This window comes from Stegodyphus dumicola, chromosome 7 (assembly GCF_044657685.1).
Source record: "Stegodyphus dumicola isolate Sdum_Otavi_A_Nest chromosome 7, ASM4465768v1".
Lineage (NCBI taxonomy): Eukaryota > Metazoa > Arthropoda > Arachnida > Araneae > Eresidae > Stegodyphus > Stegodyphus dumicola.
In genome coordinates, this window is record NC_140774.1 from 52308264 (window position 1) to 52323179 (window position 14916).

Here is a 14916-nt window from a genome sequence, read left to right on the forward strand (position 1 = left end):
GCCGTTATAAGAGAAAACAAGGAAACTACAAAACTCCGTGTGGTTTTTGACGCTTCGTCACATGCGGAGAATTGTTTGTCATTAAATGACTGTTTACATTCAGGTCCTAAGATGTGTCCAGACATACTGGAATTGCTCCTTAAGTTCCGTCAAAATTGAATTGCGTTTACAGCTGACATCGAACAAGCACTCTTGCAGATTTCTCTTGCTGATGAAGACAGAAACGCAGTCAAGTTTCTATGGAACGATGGTGAATTAAATGGAACCAAAATAAAGGCTCTTCGTATGACAAGGGTAATTTTTGGAGCAACATCTAGTCCGTTTCTTCTCAGAGCAACTCTTAATGTACACGTTGACAAATACAAGTTACAGTATCCGAACGTATATTCCATGCTAACTGAAAATATGTATGTTGACGATTTAATCGCTGGAGCAGATGAAGAATCAGAAGCATTCGAGGAATCGGAACATATTAAACGCATACTGAAAGAAGGTGGATTTAACATGCGGAAGTGGAAAACGAATGAAACGAATTTACAAAGGGTATGGAATGAAGAAGATTTTTCACACGATTCGACTTGTTCTAAGGTATTGGGATACATATGGAATAAGTCAAATGATACATTTTTGACAGAAATTGAAGAGTTGGTAAAAGATGCCAAAAGGATAGATAACATACCAACTAAAAGGGAAATCTTGAGATTTGTAGGACGTTTTTTTGATCCACTGGGGTTTTTAAATCCATACACCATTCGAGCTAGGATTTTATTACAAGATTTATGGGAACAAAAGATAGCATGGGACACTGAAATACCAGAAAATCTCAGAAAGAATTGGCAAAGCTGGTGTGATGAATTAGCTCATATTTCTAGTTTGAAAATACCAAGACATCAGTTTGCAGGTGCTGGGAAAAGGGATATAAAGGATGGTTTACAGTTACACTGTTTCACAAATGCGAGAAGGCCTATGGGGCTGTTCTGTATTTTCGTTATTCGAAAAATGGTGTCATTCATACAAGTTTCATTACATCAAAATCACGAGTAGCACCTTTGAAAAAATTATCGCTTCCCAGATTGGAATTGATGGGTGCTTTGATAGGCTCGTGCTTGTCAAATTATATTCAAAAGAAACTTCGGGACATTGATTTAATTGTATATATGTGGACCGATTCTAGTATAACGTTACATTGGATTAGAAGTGATGTGAAAAGGTGGAAGCCATTCGTTCAAAACAGAGTGAAGGAAATACAGAAGAATTCAGATGTTTTGAACTGGAGATATACGCCTGGTGAACATAATCCAGCTGATTTACTAACTAGAGGTGAAAATGTCAAACATCTGAAGCAGAATAGCATATGGTGGGAAGGGCCCACGTGGTTGAAAGAAGAAATGGAACACTGGCCAAAACCGAATTTATGTTCCACAAAGAACATTGAAGATTCCAACAAGGAACTAAGAAAAACATCAAAGGAAGTTTTCGTAAATGCATGCGTTACCGAACCTTCCGAAGATTTATTTAAAACCCAAAATTACAGCAATTTACACCGAATTTACCGAATTACTGCGTGGTGCTTAAGGTTCATCAACAATATTAAAAATACCTCGAAATTATCAGGATGTTTGCAGGTTACCGAATTGGAAATGGCAGAAACTTATTGGATCAAACGTGTTCAGGAGCGAAATTTTACAAATGAAGTACGGGCATTGAAGAACAACGATGAATTAAGTTCAGAATCAAAACTAAGGTCCCTCAATCCATTTGTAGACGAAAGTGGTGTAATTCGTGTTGGTGGACGATTAGAAAATTCAAATTTGGATTACAAACAAGCACATCCAATCGTGTTGCCCGACAAAGATCACTTGACTGATCTAATTATTCTTCACAGTCATCAGGTGGTAGGGCACGGAGGAATAGCAGATACTTTAAATCAGATAAGGGACAAATTTTGTTTGCTGAAGGCTCGTCGAAAAATTAAAAGTGTTCTGCACAATTGCAATGTCTGCAAGATATTTCGAACTAAACCTGTCATGCAAGATATGGCACCTCTCCCACCAGACAGATGCCGAGAAGCCTTTCCATTTGAGAACTCCGGAATAGATTACGCGGGTCCACTGTACGTGAAAAGTGGAAAAGAATTATCTAAGACATACGTTTTACTCTTTACCTGTGCTGTAACCAGAGCCGTGCATTTAGAACTTACGGCTGACCTTTCCACAGAAAAAGTTTTGCTTACATTTAGACGGTTCATCGCGAGAAGAGGTTTGTGCCGAATAGTGTATACCGATAACGCCAAAACCTTTAAAAGAGCGAAAAAAGAATTAGAGCTATTGAACGAGGTGATGAAAAGCAATAAAGTTCAAGACGAGTTCTCTAAGCAAGGAATCAAATGGAAATTTATAGTTGAGAGGGCGGCATGGTGGGGAAGCTTTTGGGAGCGTATGGTTCAGTCTCTTAAAGCTCTTCTGAAGAGAATCTTAGGAAAATCATCCTTGACATTCAAGGAATTAGAGACAGTCATAACAGAAGTGGAAGTTATATTGAACTCCAGACCTTTGACATTTACATACTGGGATCTAGGAGAGCCAGAATCTTTGACCCCTGGTCACTTCTTAATAGGAAGACGATTACTATCATTGCCACAAGGAAGCTCTAAATTAACTTCAACAAAGGAGAGTCTTGCACGTCGATTTAGACATCAACAGATACTGGTAGAAAGAATCTGGCGAAAATGGAGGCAGGATTATTTGATGAATTTAAAATCTGCTCATCATTCCAAACTGGCGAAAACAGGAACCTGTTTGAAGAAAGGAACTATTGTATTAGTGCATGAAGATAAAATTCCACGGCTGATGTGGAAGATGGGCATCATAATGGAAGTCTTTCCTGGGAGAGATGGCAAGGTGAGAGCCTGTGCTGTCCGCTTGCCCAATGGACATACGATTAAAAGACCAGTGCAATTACTATATCCGGTGGAGCTGGAATGTAATAAGGACAATTACGGCAATTGTCCTTCCGGGCGGGAGGATGTTGCAACTCAACTCTTGCTGAGATCCGATGGCTGAGTGACGTCATCTCGAACTATGAACTCTCGCTAGAGATCACGAGAACTCGGGACTGAGAAGTCGCACGCTGCGTCGTGCGAACATTTAACCTTTCATTATGTAAAAATTATGTAACCGTTAACGCCTTCATTAAATATGTTTGTGTTAAGAAAGTTTATCATTTATGGATTATCCCTCTCAAGAGTTTACAGATAGAGTCCCTGAGAAGAATGCATCCAGTGGCCCTGGCCGAACCCATTGGAACAAGGTAAGCAGTTTTGTTTTACCTTGATTAATTAGTTAGAAGTAAGCTAAAGAATATAAAATAATAATATGAGACGCCCGGACAGCGGTGTGATACCAACCTGACTGTCTTCCGGCAGACAGGCCGACAATCAGGAGTGATGGTCTGGGGTGCCATTTCATTTCACAGTAGGACCCCTTTGGTTGTCATCCGTCGCAACCTTACAGCACAGCGGTACGTCGACGAAGTTCTAAGGCCCGTTGTGTTGCCCTTCATGTCACGCCACCCTGGACTTACATTTCAGCAAGATAATGCCCGCGCCTACACTGCACATGTTTCTACGGCTTGCCTTAGTGCTTGCCGAACATTACCTTGGTTAGCAACGTCGCTGGATCTCTCTCCTATTGAGCACGTTTGGAGCATTATGGGCAGGGCTCTCCAACCAGCTCGGGATGTTGACGATCTAACGCGCCAGTTGGACAGAATTTGGCACGATATTCCTCAGGAGGAGATCCGAAACATCTATCAGTCGATGCCAAGCCGAATAACTGCTTGCATAAGAGCCAGAGGTGGACAAACGCGTTACTGACTTTTTCACTTTGTGAAGCTCTATCTATCACTTCAATAAATCATCAAATTTTACTCAAACTGTCATCATTTATTTTTCTGTACATGTACATCACTTCTGCCGATTTTCGTCCCATTCGGATAACTCCTTCTTGGTGCGTCGTTTTTTTTTTTTTTTTTTTTTTGTCTAAGAGTGTAGTCCTAAAGTAACTTACCCAAGTCTGAAGGTTTCCTGAAAACCGTTCTCTGTCATACAGTTGTTGCTAATGACGTATTTTAAAATTAAAATATCTAACCCTTCATTGCTCGCATCTGTATGATTTCAAGTGATGATAAAATGAGATTTCTAAATCAAACAGAAAGTAAATGAATTGAACGCAAATTTACGCCATCGGATTGATCGTTAGGCCTTTAAAAATGACAATACAAGTACTCCCTTTCTAGGCTAATTAGAAAGAATAAACTTCCTATGTTTAAGGATGGACATTTTTTTATTACTTTTCCACCTTCTTTATGCTAAAAAATGTGTAAAATAAAATTTAAAAAATAACAAACTATTTAAAACTTTAAAAAATTGAATTTCACACTTTTAATTACGCGCATTAAAGCATTTTTTTTTTCTTTCAAAGTACTATTCTTGAGCATGCATGGCTAAAAATAAATTCTTTGGATGTGCTTATATATGAAATGTATTAGAACATTAACGGAATTTTAAAGAACAGGAAAAATTATAGTACTGAAATGACATAAATATTTGGATTAAATCTACATGGTTTATTCTAACTAAAATATTATTTCTGAAGTTGAATCTTTCCTGCGCTTCTGCCGCTTTGTCTACTCCACCGGCAAATGTTAATTGAGTTTAAATAACAAGTAAAAAGCTAAGTTTATGGACAGAATTTCGGCAACTGAGGCCCGAACGCTGAAATACCGATTCAGCTTGCTAGCACTAATTGGTGAGTTAGCTTTTCACTAATAGTTTGTGGAACAAGATATGCTAACGTAGGTGTCGAATTCTTAGTATTAATATTTAAGTTGTAAATAATTGAGTTTTCTATAACCACCAAACTGATATGCCAATAAATATTTTATTTATTTTTGTATATTTGTCATAATCAACGTGTTTTAAGTTAGGATGGAACGAAAAATCCGTCTGCCAAACTGATAAAGTCACTCAGTGTTTAAATTAAGTGTAATTAATGTGTAATCTCATATATTCAATTCATTTAAATTTCTGCCCGATAATAGTGATTTAAAATTAGCCGCTCTTAGAAAGTCTCACTATTTTGTCTTAATTATCAAGAATAATAAGATGCTGAAAGAAATACTCTTAAATTTTTAGAGCGTTTAACCAAAATTGTGTTATTTAGCACTTTTTTAAAATATGTTTTGTTTATAATAGGGTTGAATTTTGAAAAAAAAAAATGGAAACGCTTGATTTTCGAAACCGAAATGAACATTACTTTCCTGTACAGTTTCGGTTATGAAGATACCGGGTGGGGGGAGATGCGCTGTTTATGATAGAATGCGGGTTACATGTACGTCGCAGGATATTATATAACCGCTGGAAGCTCAGAAATATCCTCACAGCATCACATACGCAGTTGGCTATTGACCTTGGAGCGACTGCGGAGTAAAAATACAATAATGGCCTTCAACTCGAAACTTCCTTTGACTTAGCCAAGATAAACAGCCACAGATACCAACTTCTCCGTAACCGTACCTGTAAATGCGGCGCCCATTTGTTATTAAAAATGATAATAAGAGGCGCGCGCTTCTTTGAGTTCGTTACGTCAACGTTTTGGGTGCGTGGAATTTTACGCGTTGATGGAAAACGGCTATTTATATTTCGTCTAAGGTGACACATTTTAAAACAAATAAGACATTTAATTTATTAACTTCCTATAATTAATGTAATTAATGGCATTATTTCTCTGGCCGGAGTAAATGATTTCATGGAGTTCACTTTAAGTATACCTTATCCATACAAAACACCAACCCATATTTACTCGAAGTCTATGCGTTGGGCCTTTTAAATAATTTCTAAAGCCAAAGGGTTTGATTTATTTAAAGCTCTCGAGGGATATTTGCTTAAAAGAAGGGATGCTTTCGTGGAGGATTTTCTACTGAAACTGGTTCGTATACACGATACACATGAGAAAACCGCGAAAACGCCCATGCACCTAGCCCTTTCGCTGGAATTTGCTTCTTCTAATTGCGTAAGCTTTCAGTTATTAGATGTAGAAGGCAAACTGCAGTTTAACACCACAGAATATGTGCCATTTTCTAATAAGAATCATAGCTTCGGGTATAATTTTCGCATCCTTATTTTGATGCGATATTTGCGGGAAAAATGTAAAGATCAAATTAAATGACTCCATTCCGAAGTACGTAATATAGACAGTTTTATTAATTGTAAAAATTAGAGATGTTCCTAATTAGCAATTCAATATATCAGAAATTAAATGTAATTTAAATTAAATAAACCAGATTTACTTTTCAAAAATTAAACAGATACTTAAATTACTAAAAAGTGCATTTATTACTTTTAAACATTCAGTTTGTTAAACAATAATAAACTCGTTAAATTTGAAAGATAAATTAAGCAGCGTATGCTTTGGCAAAGGCCTTTGATACTAGAACCTCTGAGAACTGGCTGTTACGTGAGGCCATGTTCAAGACAAATTAGCTATCTCATGTTTTCATGCAGTGGTAACACTTGTCAAATTGCATGAATGATATACTATGCATGGCAATATAAGATAAAATAATGAACATAGCGATCCATGAGTTTTGGAAAGTCTCTTCCAAGAAAGCCCTTAATGTTCAATATCGAAGCACATATGTCTCATGAAAAATCCAAGACTAGAAACATTAGGCAGAGAAATGAGTAATTTGTGCAAGAAAAATGAATGAAAAAGTTCCTGAAGACCCGATTTCAGTCTTACATCCACTTTATGTCTCAGTTAGTAAATCTTTCAAAGATGGAATTCGATTGTCTTCCAGAGAATGGATGCTTGGAGATTAGAGTATAACTACAGTTTGACGCCCGGATTTCTAAAATAATGATCGTCTTTTAAAAAGATATGTAAATAGTTCACAAAAACATGGAAATTAGTTTTGACGATAATTTAAAAGAAATTTAAGAAAACTAGTGTTGCTAATGCCTTGAAGAGTTCATTGTGATTCTGATTCAGTCTAACAAGATGTTGCGAATAAAGATGGGTATGAATGCCGCCGTCGAGGAGGAAGAGCAGCGATACACCAGATTCGCAATTTCTTGTTAGATTTCAATTTTTATATGTACCAATAATTAATTATCAATTCTATTTCGTTTTTACTTTTAGAGTACTTACAGCAAAAATAACTGGACTATGTAGCATGAATTTTTTCGAGAAAAATATCACGTTATTCAAAACATATATGCTAAATACTGAAATATTAGCTCTATCTGCTAAAATAGCGATCGCTTAGTGACAAATCAAGGTATTTCGTAAGAATTAATATCGAGAAACCTTAGCGTTTTTTTTTCTACACCATTTTCAATAAGTAAAACATTAGCTTTATGAAAAATACGCGAAATCAAGATCTGTATGTATTTTTAAAAAAGCAGCGACAGTGCAATATAGTACAACTTATATATCCTCTGGTAATGTGACCAAACAGGCGTTGCTGTGTAGAGACATTAGGATTTTTGGAAGCAGGCAAGATAAAAATATACAATTACCTTCGCCGGGAATCGAACCACGGTCTTCTGAAATACCGGCTCCGTGTGCCGACCACTACACCACGAAGGCACGCTAGGAAGGCGGGAGAAATACCTTGTAGCTGTTAAGGAAAACCGTGGTTAACTGTTGGCAATACCATCGTTATTAGTACAAGGTATTAGAAAGATGATTACGGGTTTAACAGGCTTTCCTCGTCTTGTGGAAACGAAGCATTTCTGCGAGAGATGCTGAAATGGCGTTAAGCGAAGAAACGTTGCCCATTGTTTCATAGAGGAGAAAATGTTATACTTTACCAGCCCATTTATCGTGGAGGAAAGGGGATATTAAAAATATATTATTATTGCATTAGAAAAGTCATGAAAATAACTTTTTCCACTTCTTAAATTAAAATAAGTACCACTACAGACACTAAATATTTAACTTTGATTAAAATTAAAAATCAGATAATTATTTGACTAAACTTAAAAGCAGAAATATATATATATATTATGGCTTGCAATCTATATATTACTATAAAATTTATCCATCTTAAATTAAATTCTTGATGCAGATAACATTAGCATACACAAAACGTAGAGTTCAAAATCTCTTAAGATGGCCAGTTACAGGATGTTAGGAAGCCTAAAAAAAGGAAAATGAACGTTTATATTATTATAAAAATAATGCGTCGAAACGTTTTCCTTTTTTCTTTGCCTGTATTGTCTTATTTTTATCTATTTTCAGATACATTGTGTAAAAATATTTGGTAATTGGTAAATTATTATAATAAGTTAAAGAAATAACAAAACTGCTAAATTTTTGGCGACCTCCTGCTGCAAGTCCCGCGAACCCTGGGGCTTTGCGACCCGCAGTTTAAGAAACGCTGCTTTAAACAAAATGGTTTAGTTAAATTATTACATTTGCATTACAATAGTTGCATAAAGTGTAAATTGTTTCATTTACACTTAAAAAATGGCTTCTGTAATATATGAACACAATACGATAAAAAGCAAGCTTAGATATATATAGAAAACAAGCTGTACCACTGTGCGTCAAAACTACCGCTGAAAGCAAATTTGATTACAAAACGATAAAAACTCTTCACATTATTGCTTTGATTCCTTGCCAGACGAGTACTTTCAAATCAGCACCGATGAAGATCGTTAGTACGAGTAACTGAAAGTAACAAGCTGGTTAGTGTGAAGGTACGGATGATCAAGACTGTTTGTTGTTCACTAGAACCAAAGAACTTCAAAGAAAACGCCAGGAATTTCTTTGCTAGAACTCTTGTTTTCTGGAAGTGATTTTGCATTATCGCCATATATTAAATTTTCTCGTAAATAAAAACTGTATACTGATAATAAAATCTTATTCATTGTAATTTATAAGATATTTAACAATCGTTGTAACTGTGTCCTATCGAACCACACAGAAAAAGGATACAATATAACGAACGGTCGGTATCGCGAAAATTGATTTAATACTCTCATCACCTGCGGGCCTTTCATTGAAGGGTCTTGTTATTGGATTTAGTGTGGAGATACGTAGACATTCACCTTCCAACTCAGAGAAAATTTAAAGGCGATAGACGAAAATCAATTATTTTGCATAAGCACTGCATGTTTTCCGAAAAAAATGAAGAGTTACGACCTGATGTCCTTAAAAATATCGAATGACTATATTTACGTCAAATTTTAAGAGCTTTAAAAGGTTTTTCATACATGAGAAATTGTACGATGTATATCAGTTCTCGACAGGAATATCGCCTAGGAGCTTCCCAGACAGGGTGAAGCCTTCTTTAGCTTTTCATAAATATTGTTTCTGAAAACGTTTTCTTATATGCATTTGTATTAGACGTGATTTATACACGCATATGCCCAACCAGATCCTTGCAACCTGTTCGCCGAATAAGATACAGCGCAAGTGTCAAACCGTCATTGGAAATCATGGGGAAGGGGGCCCAGAACGCTTTTGCAAAAAGACCAGAAACTCTATTTGCATAAGCTGCAAGAGTAGAAAGAAATTTAGTTGCATTAGAAAATAAATAAACTTATGGTAGGTAAATGAATAAAAATACTCCAGTTTTTCGAGATATATTGAAGTTCAAATTCACTCATCAGTCTTTGACGATCATGAAAATAATATCTTCGATCATATTACTTTTGTTTTTTCTTCTCTGTGTATGGATACTGTAGTTTATAGCGTTTGATAACTAAATTAGTTGTAACAATAGATTTGCAATTGGACTACGATAATTACTTTATTTAAAGGATAATTTTTCTGTTTAAAAATGTCATTTTGGAATAGGAAACAATCTATTTTTCTAAAATGAAGCTTGATATAGTATTTTTAAGAACGCTTTCAAAATAGAAGAGGTATAAATATTCAGATTACTCAATTGTTTTTAGAAAAAACAAATTAGAAAGAGAATGATGGGATTTATGTCAGCGGAGTTGTTCTAGGAAATCTTAGTGAATCTTGGGTATAAAAGCATGAAGCGTGTAATCTTGGGTATAAAAGCGTTTGCCTTATCAGTGAGTAACAAATTTTCTTCTGATCTGGAATTTTTATCTATGAGAACAATGCATAAAATTAAATTTTATACTTACAGAACCTGTTCCCCATTAATGTTCCAAATTTTCCTCCTTCCAGTATCTTATCTTGAAAAACTTTCTAGTTGGAAATTACGCTTGGGATGAAATCTAAACGTATAGGAGAATTCTGTGTCGAGTACGTAATATACGGCAATAGAAAATATATTTCATTAAGTCAATAAATGTAGGATTTTTTATAAAAATCAGCTGGGTATATCATAAATTAAATAATTCGAAATTATGTTAATTAAAAAAGATATTAAACTAAAACTAAGCAAAAAGTGACCACTTGTCACGAATATGCAGAAGTTAATGGTCTGACATAAGGTATGGTATAACAGTTCAAAAATTACATCTATTCATTTTAAAATCGCTCCAAGCACAAACATCTACAGATAGACGAAATTGGAAGATAAATTAAAGACTTTATGGTATGCCAAATAATACTTTAAGGATCGTCTATTCGCGAGGCAACGTGAAAATAAGCTTAATATAGGCAACATTTGACAAGTCGTACGGATGCATCTATACGACTTATCGAAGCTTAGGACCATACGGCATCCATAATCTTCATGATAAGTGCATGGAAACGTCAATCCAAAAATTTAGAAAGGATATCGTTAAGGGCATTTCTAATACTAAAATTAAATCGAAGATCACGGCTACAGTTCATTGTGAACCTATAGGTTGACGGTTACCGATGAGCAGGTATAGAGTACTGTGGCAAGTTTAAAACGATAATTAAAATTAAACCAAAGGATACTGGTAACTACGGGTTGACAGTTACTTGGTGAAGGCTTGCAACGCGAGTAAAACGCGAGTATGATTAATTCATGATATCGTAGAATGCTGAGTAAAATGCTGATAGTCATATAACAGGCGGTACAGCAACTCAGCTGGTGGTAAGTAAGTAAGTAAGTAACTTGACATAACGTAACGTAACAGTTCAAAAGTTTTGATGATTCTGTAGAGACATTAGGTTATTCCGAAGCAGGAGAGATGAAAAATGAGCAACGCCTTCGCCGGGACTCGAAGTACGGGCCTATAGAATACGCGCCGAGCGTGCTGACCACTTCACTACGAAGGCATGCTAAGAAGGCGGGAGAAATACCTTACTACCTTATTGTCTATTAAAAATTTTTAAATATCAGTAAAGCCTGTAGCCATCTTTTTGGAATACCTTATATAATCGGGCATTTATTTAAACTACAAATCACTTTACCTATCCGAACGATTACAATGATGACTATAAAAACATCCAAACAACTGAGAAGTGACGAATAAAGCAAACAAAGACGTTACGAGTTATAAGTTTTGCTCAAAAGATTAACCAATTATTTTCACTTCAGAAAACAACGCAGTCTCGTACATTTTTCGCATGCAAATGAGGCAAATAACTTTGATAAAATCAGGACTGACGTTTGGACAGTTGGTGTACCAGATATTCGCAGCAGGAAATGATGCGTGGTCTTGTATTACGTAATATTCAAAATATGCGTCACTGAAAATTCAAGTTTGCCACGTGAGCTTGTAAAGCACGTGTTGGAGCAAAATTGTCATTCAAAACGGTTAACGCTCTGAAATTTTTTCTTTCCCTTTATTTTATTTATTAACTTTTGAATTTCTCTGTTTTGTTAAACGTAGAATGACATAGATTACGCAATTTTAACTATGACCTTGAAGATATCATCATTCCCACAGGTTTTGGGACTGTGTTTGTTATGCCGGTTGATAAGAGTTTTTGATGGCTTTGTTCGATAAATGCGTCTCAGAATACCCACACATCCCCGATTTTTGTGCAGTTAAAAGGTTTAAAATAATTTCTCCAATTAGAAAGAAGCGCTAGGTGTCCATTATGTTAGGGTTATGCGCATCCCGATATTTTACAATTCCTTTCAAGATACATCATGGAAAATGTCTGGAATTCTGCAGATATTCATAGATTTTTGTAAATCGTCGGCATGAATTTTGCTACTGCTGATCCATGTAGTTATGGAACTGTTTGGGGGGGGGGACAGAAATAGTCTGCAAATGTTTTCTGTTTGCCACATGAAAGAAAACAATTCGTTATACCTAAGCTTGTACTTGATGTAGAAAACGACTGTGCGCTGACCAAGATTCGAACCAGCAGCTAGCTGGTTATAACAGCAAAGTTTAAAGTTTCGTAATCGGTAAAATTTTCATGTGATAATAATGACGTGGATTTTTCAAAAGAGATGAAACATTTTTATTTTTTTAAATATAATTTTTCGTATGTCACTAATATATTTATAGAATTATAAAACCTGACTCACAGTTATTTTACTTAGCACAAAACGTAACACTAAATAAAATAATACCACTTTTGACAAACTATCTTTGACTCTAATTTACGTTTAAAAATTTCGAATCTAAAGTAAATAATCTTTTACTGTATTAAATAACAAATGCAAAAGTTGACCTCATCATAAAGTATATAAATAAATTTTTTATGCAATAGGCTTTTATTCGTAAAGTAGTAAAATAATTTTTCATGTAAAATTTAATGGCAACAAGAGATTAAGTAAGTCTCTTTACAAAACTCATCTATAATTTTACATAGTGTAAAAGAAAAGCGTGGGATGCCGTTGAAAATGAATGGCTTATACTTCTGATAAAGGAATCCAATTATTAGATTTCGTTAATCAGGCGCCCAGGCTTTTGTTCATGATATAAAACTGTAAAAAAAAGTTTCTAAAGAGAATTATTTAATCTCTTGCTCTCATTAAACGGTTTATGAAAAATTACTTTTCAACTTTTAGTTCATTAATCAATTTTGTGTTTTTTAAATAAGACCTTATTTTGCAAAAAATTCTTTTATTTTTTATTTTCATCTTTTTAGACACGTTAATCAATCAAATTATTCAATGAAAAATCATTTTTCAACACTGAATAATTATTATTTTACTTTCAACTATAGTTTACATCAAACGCTAACAAATGGAAACAAATCCAGGCGATTTTGCCCCCCCCACACACACACACACAAAAAAAAAAAAAAAAAAAAAAAAAAAAAGAAGAGAGAGAGAGAGAGAAATAACATTAAAATCAAGTGCAAACTTTTTCTTTCTTTCTTTCTTTACTTATTTTCTCTATCCGATGCTGTAAACAGTAAAATACTGAGATTTTTAGTTCGTTCGTTAAAAACAAATGTGCAAAAAATCGTTTAACATCGGAAAAAAATCAAAATCAGAATCGAAATTTGAAAAAATTGTTTCGCTGCATTCATTGTACTGTTTCCAGAAAGACTGTGTATGCAAAATTTGAACTCGATAGCTCATGTTAAAAAGTGAATGTCAAAAGTTTGACAATAGTGATAAGCGAGAAACGCCATAATGAACTAATCAAAAGCTTACAATAAAAGCAGCAGAATTAATAGTGTACAATATATGGTATACATAGTAAACAAAATGTCAATATAAAAAGTTTTCGAATAATGAGTAATAATTCTATCAGTTGCAACTATTTATTTATTTTGCTTTGACTTTCTCTACTATAAAAAAGTAGTAATCGCTTATCGTGTCAACGATCCATCTATTCTGATCTTCTGCTTTATTTTCTAAATATTTGAACGGAGTCTCCTCCTTTTTTCATAACCACCAGTTCCTGCGCTCTTATGGAAAAAGTCTAGGTAGGAATGGAGAAAGTGAATTTTTAAAAACGCTGTGCATCTCAGCTTACTGCTGTTCAAATGTTTTTCATATCCAGGAGCTCTACTTGAACCACTATTTCTCAGAAATCTCAGTATATCACTAAAGATCTTAAGGTAGCTAGTTCATCACTATTTTATGAAAGTTTTATGAAAGTCTTACCTATCTTACATGTGTCTCCGAATTTCAGACAAATTTCCTTTTTTCATTTCCGACTCACTAAGCTTTGAAAAACTTAAGTAAGTAAAATTAAGCTTTGGACTTTTTAAGTATGAAAAATCTTCTCCATGAGTATAAGGTATAGTTTTTTCAATTAACACAATATGAAACACAAATTCTATGCAACAAATTATGTGTGGCCATCAAGACAACAACAAGGTGGTTTTGATGTTTCAAGTCCCTTGAAATTGCTACAACTATGCACTTTCTTTTAATGCACGCCTCCAATGAATGTCAATAAAACTAATTTTTTTAAAGATTTAAGTTAAAATGTTTAATTTTTTTTCTCAGGTTAGGATGCGAAAGTGTGGAATGAAAAAAAAGTGCACAAAGATTCAAGTTTTCGAATCTCGAATTTTTTTCAAGATTTCATAAGATTTGAATGTCACACCCCTAATCTTCATATTTCATATGAATCTTTCTCTGTTGATTTTAAATTTACCTCTCTGACTGTAGCTCTGGTAACATGTTGAAAATAGAATTAATAAAAACAAATAGTTGGATACAGGGTTCGAAATGTAAAATTTTGTCAGCTCATTGAGATTGGAAATATTGCCCCTGAATAAGTTTAAAATCGGATACTGTCTTCAAACAAAAATATGAATACATTACAACGCTTTGTTGCTTTACCTTATTTTTGATGGTCCTTTCTGACTGCGCGAACATGAAATACGTTACATTTAGCTTGAAAAGAATTTGATTTAAGTTCCATTTATTTTCTTACTCTAATCCACTGTCTCGCAATTTACTGACGTAAAATTATTTGACACATGAAGAAATGGGAATTTTATATACAATAGAATATCAGAAATATAGGAAACTAAATTTACATAATACAGGAAAAGTTCTCAGTTGTTATGTACATAGATAATGTTA

At 34.5% G+C, this 14916-nt stretch overlaps 1 protein-coding gene across 2 annotated transcripts in view; it reads left to right on the forward strand.

Annotated features, from left to right (window-relative positions):
* The first annotated feature begins 664 nt into the window (after positions 1-664).
* Positions 665-14916, forward strand: part of LOC118194824 (uncharacterized) — a 106349-nt gene continuing 92097 nt past the window's right edge. For both annotated transcript variants that reach the window (XM_085820200.1, XM_085820199.1), the window contains exon 1: positions 665-3309. In XM_085820200.1, the coding sequence (XP_085676326.1) occupies positions 1083-3062 (1980 nt within the window). In that variant the 5' untranslated portion in view covers positions 665-1082 and the 3' untranslated portion in view covers positions 3063-3309. The remainder of the gene's footprint in view (positions 3310-14916) is intronic.